This window comes from Mchenga conophoros, linkage group LG1 (genome assembly GCF_057382185.1).
Source record: "Mchenga conophoros isolate Kocher_MC1m ecotype Shallow Benthic linkage group LG1, M_conophoros_male_GT1.1, whole genome shotgun sequence".
In the NCBI taxonomy this organism is placed as follows: domain Eukaryota; kingdom Metazoa; phylum Chordata; class Actinopteri; order Cichliformes; family Cichlidae; genus Mchenga; species Mchenga conophoros.
The window spans coordinates 30,494,027-30,513,076 of NC_140526.1; the positions used below are offsets into that span (position 1 = coordinate 30,494,027).

Sequence of the window (19,050 nt, forward strand, 5' to 3'; positions counted from 1 at the left end):
AGGCACAATTACCTTTCCCATAATAAGAAAAGGAATTTTGAACTTTCCAGCAAACAAACCTTTTGTAGTGTTTATAAGCAATATCACTATGCCTTTATATTGTGCTACTGGCAGCACAACCCAGTTACAATGCTGGCCTTAGATTCTGGCTTTGCAGTGGCAGTTAAACTGTGCTTCATTTGTGTGGAAAGAGCTCTGCAACTTGCCGATTTCACTGTGCAGTCAAAGAAGATTAAAGTAACAGAAATTTTACAGAGCAAGAGGAAAAAATGCATACGAATGCAGATTTATCCTGCAAGAATTTCTCTTTAATTATGAGTTACTCACGCTATTATTTGTGTTTGACTTTGTAAAATTTACTCATTTTTCTTATTCTGAAGGATATAGGAGCAAAGAGCTAATTCAGTGTTACCTGGGATACAGGTATAACAATGAAAGAGCCTCCGCCGGCACTCTCTGTGACGACTGCCAGGAACTTGGAGTTGACGGCACAGAAGTGGTTGTCATGGACATTCTTGGTGATGGGGATACCGTCGAAGCAGTGCTCCCGGTTGGCTACTTTTCCATAGACATTTCGAAACTTGGAGCTTCGGTACGTCGGACGCCATGACATCTGAAAAAGAGAGATGTGTCACAGATAAACAATCTGAAAAATCAAAGATGTTATAAAACGCAATGATATAAAACAGGGGAGAAAAAGCCTAACATTTCAGGAAACTAGTTCTAGTGAAGGCAGTAATCTGATAAATAACATGATGTGTTTTGCGACTAATTATACTAAACGATTGTCTGATGTCTACACTGGAGTTTTGTTGCGTGAAATACTAGTACTGGTTTGTAAATTAATAATTGGGATGCATCTGTGTTTGTTTATGGCTGCAGTTCTCTGACGAAGTTGGCTAGCATTAGTTGAAAACCTAGCATTTACCCTTGTTGTAGAATATGATCACTTCTAGCTAAAAAAAATAAAAAGATGGTATTGACCCACCACGGAGGCAGTGGAGACTGTCAGAAAACGACTACAAGAAGACAGCTCCTTGGAGGACAGGACCAACTTCACACCCGATCAGATCTGCACACTGTTAGACCTCTGCCTCACCACTACATATTTCAAGTACAACGAAGGCTTTTACAGACAAAAACATGGCTGTGCCATGGGCTCCCCCGCGTCACCTACTGTAGCCAACCTTTACATGGAGGAAGTGGAAAGGAAGGCTCTTGGCTCTTTCAAAGGAAGAGTACCCAGCCACTGGTACAGATATGTGGACGACACCTGGGTCAAAATCAAGACACAAGAAGTGGAATCCTTCACTGCGCACATTAACGCTGTGGATAAAAACATCAAGTTCACCAGGGAAGACACAAAGGACAACTGTTTGCCTTTCCTGGACTGCGCCGTGCACATTGAAGAGAACGGCAAACTCAACATCGAAGTTTACCGGAAGCCCACACACACGGACCAGTACCTCCTCTTTGACTCCCATCACCCTTTGGAACACAAACTTGGAGTAATTAGGACCCTACACCACCGGGCAGAACATGTTCCCTCTAAGCCTGAAGGAAAAAAGAAGGAACACACACATGTAAAGGAAGCACTCAAAACGTGCGGCTATCCTAAATGGGCGTTCTTAAAGTCAGCAAAGAGGCACAGAAAAGAAGACCAGACACCAGCGAGGGAGGATAAGAAGGACAGACGCAACAACATTGTCATCCCCTATGTAGCCGGTGTATCAGAAAAACTCAGGAGAGTTTTCTCCAAGCATGACATCCCAGTGTATTTCAGACCCAGCAACACGCTCAGACAAAAACTGGTTCACCCGAAAGACAAAACGCCAAAACACAAACTTAACAATGTGGTGTATGCTGTACAGTGCAGCGAGGAATGCTCAGACCTCTACATTGGAGAGACCAAACAGCCACTTCACAAGCGCATGGCACAACACAGAACAGCCACCTCCACAGGACAAGACTCAGCAGTCCATCTGCATCTTAAGGATAAAGGACACTCTTTCGAGGATGCCAACGTTCACATTTTGGACAGAGAGGACAGATGGTTTGAAGGAGTGAAAGAAGCCATTTATGTCCACTGTGAGCGACCACCTTTGAACAGAGGCGGTGGTTTACGACACCAACTCTCTGCCATCTATAATCCAGTTTTGAGATCTCTTCCCAGATGCCTTAACGCCCACTCACATCCTGGGCCATCTGACTGCAGGAATTTGCATGATAAGGTGGGGCCAGGTTTCACAATGAACACACCGAAACTCTGGCTGATTGGGACCCACACCCAGTTTCACACCTTGGCTCAGGCGATTAGAGGATCATCAGGGGGTCCTTTTGTCCCTCTGTGGGGGGTTACTCCCACTAGGGTTATATCTGGGACTCTCCACCATTTGACCTTAGAACTGAAGAAGCTTCTCGGATGAGAGGTGAAACGTCTTCAAGCAACTTAAAGAAGTCCAGACGCTTTTCTTTGCAAGCTCCTTTGACTATTGACCATAATGATAGATGGAGAGGCTTCAAAAAGGACAGCTTACAAGCTAGTTAATCAGGATGATGACATTGTTTATATACAGTCTATATAAAAAGAGAAGACAAATGTAAATAGAAAATGGAAAAAATGTCTTATTTTGGTGATTAGAAGCTAGAAAACATGCACGCATAATTATGATTGTGTTAAAATTCCCCATCTTCCAAGCACAGTTGCAGGGTGGGCTGTCCCATCTGTGCACATATGATAAGAGTCACACATACAGTTGTTGGAAATCATCCAAACTGGTCATGGGTGTGAGACTTTTGAAGGGTGAAAACTGGGTGAAAATGTTTTCATGCTACTCCACGCTGCCACAGAGTCAGTGATTAACGCGTGGAACAAAACAAAACCAAACTGAATCTCAATCAAGAACAAAAATCATTCATTTCTGACAAACACACCATATTCTATTGTTTGTCACTCTATTTTTGGTTCAGATGGATCTTGTACAACAGAATAGCAACCATTGTTTGCAGCTGCTGCTCACAACAAAAGAGAAGTGGTTGGTCTTGACTCAAGATGCTTCTTTTGTTTGCCACTTCACCACAAGAATGCACTGGTGGAGTGCTTGATTTTTGCTATGGTCTGGCTCTGCATAGGGATTTAACAGTTGACTCAGCCACAGGACAAGGATGTTAAATGACCTTTGACCCAACGGGACAGAAGTTGTGGTGAATGAATGTGGCTATAGAATTTCTTCTAAAAAAAATTCTCTGAAGGGAGATCTGTTCAAAGACATTTTTAGTGACACTTAATCTAGACTATATCAGTTTGCGATGGGGACTGGAGGAAGAGAATTTATGACCGCTGTCAGATCAGTGGCTGCAATTCTGGATGACATCAGGCAATCCTCTATTCAGCATTGTTCTGCGGATAAGGAGGGGAACTGGTGGGAGGGGTGTATGCATGCAAATAGAAACATGCCCTGACCATGCTGCTACCGTTGTCTTTTCCTGTTTCTCACTGGACAGCAGAAGTAGCATCCAGGAGGCTACAGTGTGGCTGACCTCCATCTCCTCACTTCAACACTCAAGATAGTGCATGAATTATACCCCGTATAAATCAAACGTAGGCAGGAAAATACGTTTATTTTATATTACTAGTTTTTCTGTGGGTTACTGTGATTTAGCTGTCTGAGGCGAGCAAATATAAGACAAAGAAAAAATGCTTAATCTTCTCTAAAACCATAAACCGTCCGAGGTGTTTATTGATGCTAGATTAGCTATGTGAATCTGTACCGGCAATACAAACAGACCCAAAAACCCAAATGGTAATGGTAAATGTAAAGCAGGTGTTTCTCACTATTCATTCTCTCACTCACACACCAGTGGAGGCTGTGCTGCCATGCAAAGTGCTGGCTTGTCATTGGCAGACACTGCAGGACTGTGGCTGTCGTGGGGAACGAGCCACAGGTTTAAAACAACACCTTTAATCACAGAGCAAGCTGAACCACATGTACGGTCTAAAGAAACAGAATATAAAGAAAACTCTAAAGTGCAGGCATGAATTTTGCTCCTATCATATTCAGGAGTATGAAAACTAAAACATTTATTCTTTATTTAACATTCACACGAACATTCAAATCCTTTTAATTCCAGCTCAAAAAAGCAGTTGTCTCCAAGAACTTCACATTGTTAAGTAAAGATCCGACAATATTAGGTCTGTGTAAGCTCAATAGTAGCTGCTTGTTAAAGAATTAATGTGGAACAGAAGAGCAGCAGAAACTGGCCTAAGGGACAGTTAGAGGAGAGTCGTCCGCTTTGAGCTCTCTTTACAAGGATGCTCATTCATCGGTCCCCGGCGTATGGCACAGAGAGGATGTCTGTCTGAGCGTGTTTGTGTCTTTCTTATCTCACGAGGGTTTGCGGCACACCAGCTCACACGCAGATCATGAGCAGAGCATGCACATACACAGAAAGACAGCAAGTCAAGAAATGATTTGGTATCCATCATATCACAAGACTTGTGGGTTGTGAGCATGAGTTCTTCTCGCGGTATGCACTGTGAATCCTTCAGGACTTTGCAGACTTGCAGATTTTCACAATATGAAGGTTTTTGTGCCAAGTTTGAATCATATAAACTTCACTCTCACCACTTTCATATTTCATTAACATCACATATTTTAATTCCACACCTGAAAATGTCGCCTTACCTTACAAGTGTCCTTATAATGACACTCCAGTCACAGTGTTCCTGCTGCTTTCTGAGATTGCAAACATCCACCCTCCTATCTACACAAGCCGCAGGACCTTCTCTCTTCCTTCCTTCCCTTTCGAATGTAAGCTGGCGGCCTGTGTCTACTCTACCTCCTTCTCTCATGTTTTTCTCAGCCCTCCCCTTTAAAATTCACTCTTCCCACCCTCTTCTCCTCCTACGAGCACTGATAGCTGAGGGGCCAGCACCCCCCTCCTCTTCCTCTTACCCTTCTCTTCCATCCTGCCACTCAGTCAGCCCTCTGCATCTCTTTCTGTGTCCACTACAGTTGAAACTCCAGCTCAGGCAGACTAGCAGAGAAGTACCCATTCATCCTCTTTCCTTTCCCACCCACTGCTTGTTTGGAATCAGAAGGCCTTTCTGGCGGATTCCCAGCAACGCTTACAGTTTTTCAGCCCTTATATCTTTTTCCTTTTAATCTCGTTTCTCCCAACTGTGGACTTTGTAGCTAACAGAAACAGTAAAATTCAATCAGGAATTTTGCGTAAAACTTGAAATATTCACAGACAAGAAATGAAGAAGACACCACAATTAAACAAGTCTTCAATTAAACAGTTACATCCAGCTTATCTAGATATTTAAGCTCTAGCTCTCTTCCACAGCATGCCTTTTTTCTGCCACAGCAGATCGCCGCCCCTCCCTGAGCCTGTTTGTGCAGGGGGGAGTTTTTCCTTCCCACTGTCACCAAGTGCTTGCTCATCAGCTTCTGGCAGCCAATCAACATCCAGTCACGAAATACTTATTTTTCCCAAATCCAATATCTTGGGCTGTGTGACTGCTGCCTTATTTCCTTGAACCTACCGTGTCACATGTCCAAAATGGCCAACACGTTAATGTCACATGGTTAAGTGGGCATCTGACTACAAAAACCTGATTGTGATTGAATGTAATATTGTTTTGTTTGGTTTTTGGCTGCAACAAACCAGATTTACTTTCTAAATATGCCATGTCAGCACATAACTGGTAACTTTGCAGAAAAACAAACAGCACTTTCCCACCTTACATAACGAGCAGCTGTACTTTTTGGGGTGCGGGCTGTATTATGGCGTGGATTAATCTTAATTTTTTTTTTTTTTTTTTTTTTTTTTTTTTTTTTTTACATACTTTGTTTTTCTGCTGGGTTACTTAATGTACTTATATTATAATTCTTTTTAAAATTTCCTGTAACAAACTTAAAAAAAAAAAAACGTATTATAAAGTGCCATGAATGGATTACTGGGTGGTAGAGTTAGATAAAATGTTGTTGTTGGACAAAGATTATGGATAGGCGGCGGCGAAGGCAAAGAAGAAGAACAGTTGATATACAAAATGAAAACCTGTTAAATTAATTAGTAACTGAAAGTAGAAAGATTATGGCCCATTTAAGTCGACTCTAGCAGGAGAGATGATTACATTTAAAATTACATTTTTTCTTCAAGGGTTTTGTTTTAACAACACTGGTAAACTCAAAAAAATGTCTGCAACCTACAGAATATTTAAGGATTTAATGGAAATAGAGATAACTGTGCAAGCTTCCACTCTTTCACTACATACACCCTCTAAAAGGTCAGTTCGATACTGAAGCAGGTGTTGTAGTGAAAATTGCCTCCCTCGATGATTGTCTGTGTATTTGAAATGTGGACGGGCCCCTTCGGGCTCAGTGTGAAAGAGACATCCAGAGGCTTCTTAGTTTGGTGCGTGTTCGTGTGAGCATGTTGTGCTGGTTTCTGCACCTGCATCCATGCCTGACCATTTGTTGTCTATTTGTACCAGTATACATTCAGTATAGTGTTCATAGCTGCAAGGCAGAGCACTCCAGAGAGAAGAGTGTGTTTGAGCTTTTTACATGTTGCCTCAAGACAATGCTGCTGCTCTTTGTGAGCACCAGACCCCTCTTGTCTTTCTGAGGGTTTTTTTTCCCTCATATGCAATAGCAGATTTTTGTTTCTCAGTTAAATAGCTGCCAAAATCTGAAACTACTTGTCTAACTGCTACATAAAAACTCTTTTGAATATTCATTTTGGCCTCAGCAGTAGTGAAACGAGCAGCTCTTTGACTCCTAATAAACCCTAAAAAGGAATCCATACAACACTAAATCAAATGATAGGGTTCAAATATTCCAATCAGGATTTTATCAGCGTTGGTGCCAAATAAGGAAGTAGAACCATCTGCGTTCCCATTCAGGAGACACAAAAGGGAAATCCACGGGGAGATTGCATGTCCTGTCACTCAGACGCACTGAAGCCCTGTCAAGCCACCGTGTCATGTTTGGTCTTTTCTTCCTTTCCCTTGGCACTGACACTGTACAGTCATTTATGATGATTTCCCATCTCTGCGAGGAGCAAACTCCACAAAAAGAGAGCTTTACTATTGGTTATTTCAGCCAAAATGTGTCTCAGCGTGAAGTGGGCTCTGTATTTCTGAGTCACACAGGAAGTATCACAGCTTGGCTGAAAGTGCTAAAATATTTTCTACAGTGCTATGGCGATGCCTGATGGGACAGTTGAGGTTATAAAAAGGCCTTTGTGTGCTGTGAAGCTGCAGATTATTGAAGCAAAGTATTTCCATTTTACACGCTATCAGCTGAAAGTCCGCATCATTGGTTGATGTTAATCTTCTTTACAGCAGCAGTGCTGATCCTAACATTGCCTCGTGCAGATTTTCTTACATGTTTACGACTGAAGCTAAGCTAGTTGCGTAAGTAAAATAATACGTTTGAGTACAAACGCACATCCTCTCCCGCATTCTGATCTAACAGAAATATTTTGGGATCAGTAAACAGTTTTTATGAATACTTCTTCCAGCATAGAGTTAATTCTGATTATTTTGCTGGCATTGCATTGAGTCAAAGGAAGTGGGATTAGCCTGGTTGCAGAGGCTCTATATAAGGAAGGGCATCAAGTAAATCAAGCTGAAAACAATGGCTACATTTACTTAAAGCTTAGCATTGCAATAATAATACTAATTATCGCTGTTTTAAAAGCCAAAACTGGATAAAAGCCCTCCATATAAACGCCTGAATCACAATAAACTGTCCCAAATTTATTTAGTCCAGTTCAGATGGGTGGACTACATCTTTTTATTAACTGAAGAATAAAGAATAAATATACTACCATGTAAATTTAATAGGGCTGTTCGATATAACGATATATATCAGATGACGATATAAAAACGTCTAGTTTCATTTTACGCTATAGTTTGTTTTGTGGTGTCGCAAAATAAACTGTTTACGGCAATATTTTTTTCATCGTTTTGATGGTCACTGTAGTGGCTAAATTAATTTCTTAAAGTTCTCTCTTTCTCTTATATTTAATATAACCACACTATGGACAGACAAGCGCCTGTTTTTATGGGTTGTCCAACAGCGACGGTAACACCATACTTACTTTTGCGAGATCTCGCAATACTTTTGCGTCTTAATTTTTTTTTTCTCCCTAATTTTTTTTTTTCCTCCGTAATTTTTTTTTCTCCCATGTCCCCTGGGGGGCTCCGTAAGAACAGGCTTTTCCCTGCAGCACGCTGTAATAAATACTCACAAAGAAAACGGTGGCCGTTACAACCTATGTCTAAAAATGTGTAGTTTCATGTATCGGTTAAAACACTCGACTGCAGGTACACGGCGCCCAGCTGGAAACACTTCACCTACCCGAGATTCACAGAATTTACAGAAAATATTAATTTTTTTGTGATTTATATCGTTATCGGGATGATAGATGTTCTATATCAGGATATGAGATTTTGGTCATATCGCACAGCCCTAAAATCTAATGACCTAAATGCAAAAGGACATCATTTTTCCCTTTTCCCACAAACAGCAGCTTAGAACAGCAGCTAGTGCCAAACAGCCATCTTCAGAGATCTGATCAAACACAATGCAGCGAGAATTCTGGTGTCTGTTGGAGGCCTATGCAAAAATTCACAAGCACCCCTCTAACCAGCTTTCATCACAAATATTTGATGAATAATCTGACAGCAACAAGGTCAAACACAGTCCTATAAAATGACAGGTAAAACTAGAAATTGCAGAGATGACAGGTATTTTAGTAACAATGCCCCAAGGTGAGCTGAGTGGTTATGAAGCGTTAATATTGTAACTACTCGCTTCTAGATTCACGGATCGGTCACATCAGCCAGCAGAGCTCAGACACACTAGACTCTAGCTTAGCTCTGCTAAGTTAACTAATGTTAAACATCAAAGTAAATAAATGAAATAATGTGATGCTAGTGTATTGTTATGTTATTCAAGTGTCTCTCCCCCACATTTAAGGCTAAACTAGCAGCAATTAGTTAGCATCATATTTAACCCTTATTATCTGCTCTATTTGCCACTGTCTTGCTTTTTTTTCCTTTTCGTGTCTTTTCTTTCTTTTTTCCCCTCCCATAAGGATAACGCCTCTTCATTTTGTTTGGATGGCTTTCATTGTTGTTATTAGGTTTAAATAAAATCATGCGTGCCACTTACAATGAATAGTGGGTGCCCCTTAGGGAAGTCAGCTCTTGTCTAACGTCACTTCAAATTTCGCACATTTCCAGTGCTGTACTTTAAAGTTTGACAGCCCTCGGGGCCCCACACAAGCAGTTGCCTGTCTTGCCTGGTAGCAAGCATTGCTGTTGAGCAGATGGCAACAAGAGCTACGATAAGACAGTCACCGAAGATGAGTGCAGGACTTCTTCATCACTTTTACATGCATGTAAATACCTAACTTTATCATCTATACAGATCCAAAGTAAGCAGTTGAATCAAAATCCCAAATGAAAATATGTGCTGTCAAGAAATGAGAGGTTAGCCCCTCATTCCTTTATGGACTTGCAAGATACTATAAGCACACTGACACGCCAAATGACCTCAAAACTGAATTATAATATATGATGCAGCCAGAAAAAGCGCTGCAAGCACTCTGATTGTTTTCACAGAAGTCATGAATGCAAAGTTAATTTGAAGCCTAACACTTACAGAAGTAAAGGAAGGGCAGAGGCAGCACAGGACAGCAGCTGTGAGCGAGCGGCAAATGGAATAAAATAAAACAGAACAGAATAGATTTAACACACCTGCTCCAGCAGCCTAAAGTGAATCGGCCCATCTGGAGTTTTTGTCAGATTTTCCAGATGGCCTGTTCAGGAATGTTGGAAAGCTAATCTTTTATTTGAGCCTGCATTAATTTCAATCAGTTAAAAAGAAGGGTCACAGGAGCTGTTGGAACTCACTGGCTCCCATTTATCTTGCTCATTAATTTCTATTATATCATTTCTGGAGTTTCTCAGAAAGTGAAGAATACAGATTAAAGCATCAGCAAGACTCGAGGTTTGGGCAAAGGGGCAAAATATTCCCATTTTTCATGTCAGCATTTCAGCCAATAGTAGCTGGTGTATCCATGAGGTGGGGTGTTGTTACATAAACTCCACGTGTGTACCATATAAAGCTACAGTAGACCCCAGCTTTCAAAAGCCTTTAAAGTGGACATACGGCATCTTAAAAAGCCACAGTAGAGAGAAAAACATATCTGTGGAAATATTTGTTGTAACTAATCAGACAGGACCGAATAAATCAGGCACATTCGTTTAAAAGTTCGGCCTGTTCCGTCTCAACCAACGGCCGCGGCAGGCTAAACATGAGGACACAGATGACGCGCAACAATAAACGCATGAAATACACTTCTGTATCATTTGCTCCTTTTATTCCACATGCAACTCAAAATCATTCAAGCTGCGGTCAACAGAAAGTTTTGCCTCATGCTCACCCTACCTTTCTGCTCATCAACATCAGGTGCTGTGAACAGGTGAGTGCAACCACATTTATCAACTACCTCACCCATGAGACACGCCCCACACCCGTGCACCAATACAGTGAGTCCATTTAAACCAACCCACTTAGTCAAAAAAGGAACAACTCATATGGCTCCTACACGGCCAATACCCAGGGATGAACACCTCGCAGTTTCTTTAGTCTTGGCATATAGTAACCAGATCATGAAACTCACTGAATCAATCTCTGTCAATGCCTCAGTAACAACAAGTGCTGTGTGACTCTTGGAGTGTGCTTTCTTGATGATAGGGGATCACTCAGAATAATGACAGGAGATGCAGAAGCCCAGATAATGGTTGCTCTTAGCCAGGCCCATTAAGCAGCTGTAATGCAAAGAGCACGCTGCCCATGGACAGGAAACACTGAAACACAGCTCAAGGGCACTTATCAGAGCACAAGTACACGAAGAAGTGGGTGTCCCGGAATCCATCTATCCCTCCGGAGGGTAAAAGGAGGTTGTTATCAGCAGCAGCGCTATCGTCCAAGTAATGTAATTACTATGGATACACTCTATATTATTTCCTAGATATTCTGATATAGTTTCAGATACAAGTTCTGAGCCTTTTTGCTTATCCTTCTTACTAACGCATGCCATATTTTCCATACAAACACAAACCAGAGACACATTTTACCCTGCACCACTTATAAGGTCAGTCATCCAAAACCAAGAAGAAAGGTCTAAATTAATAATCTCCCTCTGTGCTTGCCTTTCTTTTTCCCCCAGGAGTTTCTGCCACATGCTTTTTGGAGCATAATGATGCGATCTGGGCCTCACACCCTGAATAACAGAAGGGGGCTGCAGATTTAAGGTGAAGGAAAAGTCTAGAGAGAGAACCAGAAGATGACACTGGAGGTCCAGAGGGGAAAGACAAATAGAGATAAAAGCTAACTAAAAGAGAGAGAATAAGGTATTTGAGGTGAAAGGGAAGACCAGAAAAGGAGAGAATAAAGAGAAAGAAAAGGGCAGGCTGGGCGACAGAGACTGATGAAATATTTAAAGAAAAAAAGAAAAAGCAGACAGAGAGGAGGAGCAGAGGAGGCTCTTACCAGACAGAGATTAACTCCCCTCTGTCAGACCACCTGCCTGCTCTGCAGCACACGCGCATACACAGCGAGCGTGATTCTATTGTACCATCAAATGATTAAAATATTATCACCCAAAAAGCACTTAAGCTTCATTATTTAATGAACAACATCCTGACAGCAATCCAGCAAAAGGACAAATGTCTAGTAATACTAACCTAATAAATCCATAAAACATTTTAGGCCAGTGCAAAAGTGCTTTAATCCTGTATTCTTTCTAATGGCCAGCAGGGGGCGACTCCTTTGGTTACTGATTTGTTAAAAGAAATATACCATATAAACCATATAACCACCATATAAAGAAAATTGATGGATGGATGGAAAAAGTCTCAGGTCAGTGCTTCATAACAGGACTTAACAAACCAATGGCTGACATTACAGCGACTACTCCCAGCCTATATACAGTCTGTTTGAATACATACACAGTTTCCATCCTTTATCATTAATATGGCCCAAAAAAAATCATTGGACATCCTCTTCTCTCCCAGAAGAACCTGTACAGCACGCGCTGCCTCAACAGGGCACCAATAACAATAATAATATTTATATTTATAAGAAGGTGCAATAATACTGAATGTGCTATAATAACAGTGTGCAATACACGTACACTTATTCTTCATTTTATCAATAAGTTAAGTTACCGTGTCGTGTTGTTGTACGTAGTGCTGACTTGGGACAGTTTTCCAATTTCATTGTACTATTGTACTATGTATGACTGTGCAATGACAATAAAGAGTTATCTCATCTTACACGGTGAACATCTGTTTGTGTAAAGCTAACAGATAAACCAATTCATCCTGTGTGTTTAAAGAACTTTGACAGAAGCAGTATGGGCAAAAGTTATTTTATGTCACGCTGCACGAATCGCATCAGCTCTGAAATGAAAGCCGTCTGGCAGCGATACAAAACGGGGAGGAAAAAATAAAAATGGCACAGAGTCTGAGACAGAAGATGAAGGAACACTTTCATCAGATTATTGAAACCCATCGCTGAAGCAAGAGCACAGGAACAGCTCTGTGGAGTGATTAATCAGTGAGTGAGTTATGATTTCAGATCTGTTAAGGTATTGCTTTTGGTGAATGCTGATGGGGAATATTGACTTGCAGAAGGTTTGGATCACCAGGCATTTATAACAGCGCTTGGAGAGTGCCAAGAACCTGACACCACAATCAAGGGAAGATGAAAGTTGCTATTCATGCCTAGATTTGCTACAGTGAAATGTTTTTCTCTGCGTTAAATCAATCATATTCATTAGGAGCAGTGGGCAGCCACTGTGCAGGCAGCCACCTAGGTCTTTTGGAGATGTAACCTAGGTTTTTTGGGGTGGTGGGAGAAGCTGGAGCTCCTGCAGAAAAGTTGTGTTTAGTGGAGATCATTTAAATTCCACAGTGAACCCCTCGCTGTGAGGCAGAGGTGCTAATCACAGAGCCACCCTCCTCTGAGTCAGATACAAACAGCAGTTCTGTCTGATGCTAAAGAGTTAAGAGACTGTAGGTGGATGAGCTGTTTTGTTGGTGTTCTGTTTCTTTGCTAGTTGTGGAGTGCAAAACAAAGCATTTTCACACTGGGGGATTGAAGAAAATTAGTTGCACACCATACACATTTCTGGATTACCCACTGAAGAAACACAAAGAAGAGCTTGTCTGGTTTCCTATCAGTTTAAATAAGTCGTAGTCAAAACTTGGCAGAAAACAACTCTATAACCAGGATTTGCCATAGGAGACATTTCGACATGTTGGCATGAGAAACCAGCGTTAATGATGTGAATTAATAGAAGCTTCTTCAGTTTTAGAATTACAAATTACAGAGACAAAAAAAGGGCGTGAATATTATGAGTAAAACATGTGCTTTATTAGAATGTCAAGCCAAAAAGTCTCCTGTGAAGAAAGGCCTAACCTGGCCTATTATTGTGCATTGCAACATTTCTTAAGCAAATATAAAAAACAGAAGGCAAAAATAACCAGATGCTACAACATGGGCAGACTGAAACAGATGGCCAGCCACCAGTTTCCATAAAAACATCAATCCATCAACTGCTTCGTCTGATTTTTCCTTCTCACACAAGGCCTACAGTGTATTTATTTTTTTTTTTCACATGTCTGAGAAAAGCTACTCACTCCAAATTGGATGAAGCGCTCAGCTTTGAGGTTCAGAAGTGCAGAGCTTTAGTATGCTCGGCACTCCTGCCCGACTGTGTCAGCACCCAGCACCAGACGGACTCAACACCCTTTTGGTATTACTGCCTCTTCGATCTTTCCCTGTCTGTCTCGCTCTCTCTTTTCTCTCCTATGTCCTTTCACTAGCTCGTTCTCTCACTCCGTCTCTCTTCACAGGATTGGAGAGATGGACAGCGTGAAAAAGCAAACCTAGACAGAGAAGTGCCAGACCATCTGCCGAGCCAAGGACTTCTACATTGCAGACAGTGACTGTCTGAACCTTGGCGAGACTAGTTCACGCTGTAGGAATACTGAAGATAATGCTAAAGATAATGAATGCAAGAAGGGAGAGAGTGAGAAAGCTCTAATATCCATCAGACCCAATAACAAATAAGTCATCTTAATGTTTGAATGTCAGTCAGTACTTTGTCCATTAACAGATAAGCCAATCACACTGCAAATTGAAAGGTCACATTTAGGTTATTAAATAAAGGAGCACCCACAAAGCTGCAATGTATATTTAACACTTAGGCAATCACATGTTAATTACATGGTCGGCCTTTAGGCAAAAAATGTGTTTATCTCCCTGTGCTGACGTGTGCGGTTATGTCCTACATTGAATCACAATTCATAAAAAATGATAATTGCTTTTGATTTGTTTATCTTCTGTAAAAGTGAATATTCCCATCTAATGATGGCTACACAAGAAGACAGGTAATTGCTAAATATCTGAGGAATCATGAGGTCACCTTGAATTGCCTCAACATTTCCTTTCCACTCTGTATGGCAGTTGTTGAGATATCTTGCTTTAGATCAGAGTGATGGCGACACTAACTCTGTATTAGTGACAGTACAGATACCAGAAGCTAATGCTGCTATTTGTGTGATATAGTTATCCAGAGCAATGAGATAACATTGTCCTTGTACAGGAGCCTCTCGCATAGTAGTTCATCATGTTGATTCTTCTTAATCAGTTTATGCCTACTTCCAGGGTTTAATTTGTTCTGCATCCTGTTGAGACAGGATGCAGACCCTCCCAGAGTGCACCACGTACCTCCGTCATCACTATCAATAACGTCTGTAATATTTAATGTTATCCATCCATGCTTTGGTCTGTGAAGGTTCTCAGTCATCCAGGTCATCGTAGTCTAAGGAGCTTGGAAAGAAAAGCGCCTCCATGCTTTTGTTTGAAATTGAAGTTAACTGTAAATCACTTGTTTCCCTATTCTCGATATATTAGAAGCCTGATGTTGACAAAGATAGACGTCAGTTTTTCAGATCACACAGTGCTGGCTCAAATGTGTGATGTTCTGCTAAGGGCAAAGTTCTGCTAGGAAACCTTGGGTCCTGCCTGATGTTACTTTGACACGTACCACCTATCTAAGCATTGCTGTAGACTGTGTACAACCTTTCATAGAAATGGTATTCCCTAGGAAAAGACTGTACCTTTTTCAGCCAGACAATGCTACCTGCCACAAAGCAAAAAGAGTTCAGGATGGTTTGAGGAGGACAGCAATGAGTTAGCGGTCTTAACCTGTCCTCCCCAGATCTCAATCCAATCAAGCATCTGTGGGATGTGCTGAAAAAAAACCCATCCAGTCCATGGGTGCCATAGGAATTAAAGGATCAGTTGATAATATCTTGGGACTAGATACCATAGCACACCTTCAGGGGTCTAGTGCAGTCCATACCTCAGCAGGTCAGGACTGTTTTTGCAGCAAAAGGGGGACCAGCAGGCCAACAGTTAAGGCAGGTGGTCTTCATGTCTGGTTGGTGTAGTTTGGTTTCTTTTCCTATATGAATGCAAAGTCAACTTTTGGCCCCAATTCCATTTACCTCTAATGAAGCAGTTCATGCAAGACATTGTTTTTTTTTTCTCCACCTGCTGATCTTAAGTTCATATCAGAATTCTGTGATCATTAAATTTGAATAACTGTTTGTTTTGTTTTTGTTTACAGGGATGCTGTGTAATGTGTTTCAGTCACTTTTTGATGTGTTTCATGACTTCCTCTGTTTCCGGCTGTGCTTGAACAGCACCTTCAGTGGATGGCTAAATTTGCATATTAAGCACTGGTTACATCAAATTGAATAAAATAGTTAATACACAGGGAGGGCAGATCCACAAATTAATGACAGCTACTAGGAAACTAGGAAAGGATATAAATATAAAAAGAAATTTAGCTCAGGACCAAAAAAATTACTGTCTTTCCTTTTAAACTATCGCCAGGAAAAGGTGAGCTGTGGTTTGCCAGTGCTGGAGAAATTGAACCGAGTCACTTCAGAAGAGAACAGTAATAAACGAGAGCATATCAATATAGAGGATTTTCTTTTATGGGACTTTAAAATAAATTCAAATTAGGCATTCAACAGTCTGTTAAGCAGCATACAAAGAAGTTGCAAGCTGCAAAGAGACAGACAGATTTCAGCAATTCTGGCACCAATGTGGGGGAAGGGAAGTTCCAGATGTTACGACTTATCCAGGGCAGCAGTCATGAGGAAGGACGTCTAATGAGTTTTTCTACTAAAGTGAGCATGTTGAAATATAGCTGACTCAAAGTCATATCCCCAGTCCAAATAGACAAGGATACAAATCAAGCCAACGTAGATTATTGCGTACTGCTCCATCTCCTCAGTTTTCTGACTCTCACATACAGAATCTCAACCTGTATGTACTTCTGCATATCCGGGATCATTTCTCCATTGCCTCCAAAATAATGTCTTCTTCAGTTTTAGGTTTTAAGAAAAGGAGAAAAAGAAGAAAGAAAGACAGAAATAAAGGAAAATGAGCCAAGTGACCTTTTCTTACAAAAAAAAGAGCACGCTCATGCAGAAACAGCCATCAGTAATCGCCTTTGGATCTATGTGTGAGCTTCATAAGCTACATTGAAACGACAGTATCCCCATATGAGGGTGAAGGTTAATGTGTTGTGAATTTGACCTAATTCTGAGCCTCCACTGTGCTGAAGAGATCACCAACAGAAAACCAACCACAGGGTTATAGCACTCATGCTGCTGTCATTCTGCATAAGCAAACCTCCATATGTCCAATACAGGTTTTCCCGTGCTGACGAATTTTATTATGAGGTTTATGTAAGACCACGGACTGTGTTAGCTATCCATTAAAAGCTCAGTCACTCATGCACATATTTCCAGTCTGTTTCATCGATCCTTCTATTGCCAGTCTGTTAATTAGGTTTCTACGCTACAGTATGTGTCCCAGTTTAAAGGCCATATGTAAAGCACAGACCTAATTTCACCATGCTCTATGGAGAATAATATTTAATTTTGGATGTTATTCCATAAGGAAGTCTCTATTAGCAACATGCTAAATTTGGTTGCTTCCCAAGTCATACTTTAGCCAAGTTTATCCCCCTTTATTTCCACATATCTTAATCTATTTACACAATTATGAGGTTGTATATGTCTGACACCAACCTCATTCAAGAACTCACCATGAATTAGAAAGTGAGTCCATCTTCCACGGAAGTTCAAAATAATAAACTTCAGTGTTCTTGCATAGAAATGCACATTAGTTTATGCTTGTAATACTAAAATTAGACTAAAAAAAATGTGCCTGAAAAACTTCTGCAGTAGATAGAAAGTACATTTAGGTCAAAAATCATTGCCAGGCATTGCCTGTAGTAGTTAGGCCTGAGTTATTTTTCTTTGTCATTTTGTGCACCTGTTTTGCACCAAAATAACCGAAGCCAAAATACTGCACCTAATTTGTCAGCACAAGAGCAAGGCAGCTGATATCAGCAGCAGTCCTGGTAAGCTCTCTGTCCCTCCAAGTTGTGTCATTTAAATGTTGATGTTATCTGCTATGGTTTCAATTGTGTAAGGGCACAGTAGCTTCTATTGCCAAACCATTAAGAGTTTTGCAGTGATGTGATTTTATTGATTGATAGATGGGAACTTCAACCAGCAAATACCTTACTTTTTCCTGTGGTAGCAGAGAAATAAGGCTGTAGGGATGAGGGTTAATTGAGCTATATGTGATATCCTAAATTAAGATAAACTTCAAGGCTTATAATTCTATTATGTTCTGTTTCCTATATGCTGTGAAGGCTTGGAATCATTGCTTCATTGCTATTTAGTAATCCCACTTTTCATTGTCAGGGGCATTGGAAAGGTTGTTATATTGTAAAATGTAAATTTTTACAGCCAAAAACATAGGTGTGGTGGTGCTCTTAATGGCTTAATAGAATTACAATTGCAGGTTTAATTCAAATATAACGAGACAGTATGTTAACCATGCGTCATTCTTTTAACTTGAGGATTATCTGTGTTAACCATGGCTATCAGTGGGGATTTCTGGTGTCCCAGAAGAGGTTTAATCCTGAGTTAAAGGGAAATAATCAATAATAAACCTAAAACAATAAAACTGGTTCTTTTATTATTTTAGGTTTAATTCACTAAAGAATAATTTATGTTTATTTTTCAGAAAATGCAAAATAACCAAAACAAATCCACAGATTTCTGTTTAATAGGTTCCCAGACTCAAAGGTAATGACGCATCAATGTATGAACCATGTATCAAAATAAAGAAACTACAAACATAATTGGAGATAAAGTATCTGAATTTCAGGAGCGGGACCACGCCTCCAAACACGCTCCTTCCGGTTCTCATCTATATATGTTCCCCCAGTTCTACAATCTGTTCATTCTCGTTTTCGTGCCCCACCGTGCTCCCTCCTCTTTTTAATTCTTTAAGTTCTTCACTTCTATTTAGTACATGGGGATCTGCCAGGTCTTCCGGCCTTCCCCAAACTGCAGCTCAATTCAAGTCTCAAGCCTCAAATAGGACGTGGGCCCAGCAAGTGAAACTTTAAGTAGCCATTTTTTTTTTCTTTTGTTTCTCTCCTACGCTCTACTTCATCTCTCTCCACGAACCAACTACATAAATAAATGGCATCAGCACAGACCCAGTGAATCCTCCCAGCTGCAGTCACCACCCACGGAGAAAAAACTAGCAGCTGAAATGCAGACACAGCTGGCTCTCAGCTGGCGAATCCATCTGATAAACAATAAGAGACGAGGAAAATTCATACAGTAAGTCAACATATGGTGCCCATAGGAATTCTGTTAGCTACAGTCTATGTGTCGTCTAGTGCAAAGTATATAGATCTTATTATTAAAAAGTGAGAACAACATTATAAATGTGTCGAGCAAAAAAGATTTTTCGTTCCTTAAAACTTTAAATTAAGATCAATGTTGGGCTTTCTGTAGAAACTGCATAAAGATAATAACTTCTTAAAAATATGTTGATTGCCAGAAAAATG

General features: G+C 40.6%; 1 protein-coding gene across 2 annotated transcripts in view; it reads right to left on the reverse strand.

Moving 5' to 3' along the window:
* Positions 1-19,050, reverse strand: part of coro2ba (coronin, actin binding protein, 2Ba) — a 48,321-nt gene that overhangs the window by 14,748 nt on the left and 14,523 nt on the right. Inside the window, exons 1-2 of one of the 2 annotated variants that reach the window (XM_085274570.1) lie at positions 4,686-11,673; positions 413-613 (exon numbers count right to left, since the gene is read on the reverse strand). In XM_085274570.1, coding sequence (XP_085130696.1) covers positions 413-613 — 201 coding nt within the window. In that variant the 5' untranslated portion in view covers positions 4,686-11,673. Of the gene's footprint in view, positions 1-412; positions 614-4,685; positions 11,674-19,050 lie in introns of those variants that run through there. The other variant, XM_085274560.1, reaches the window with a different exon arrangement.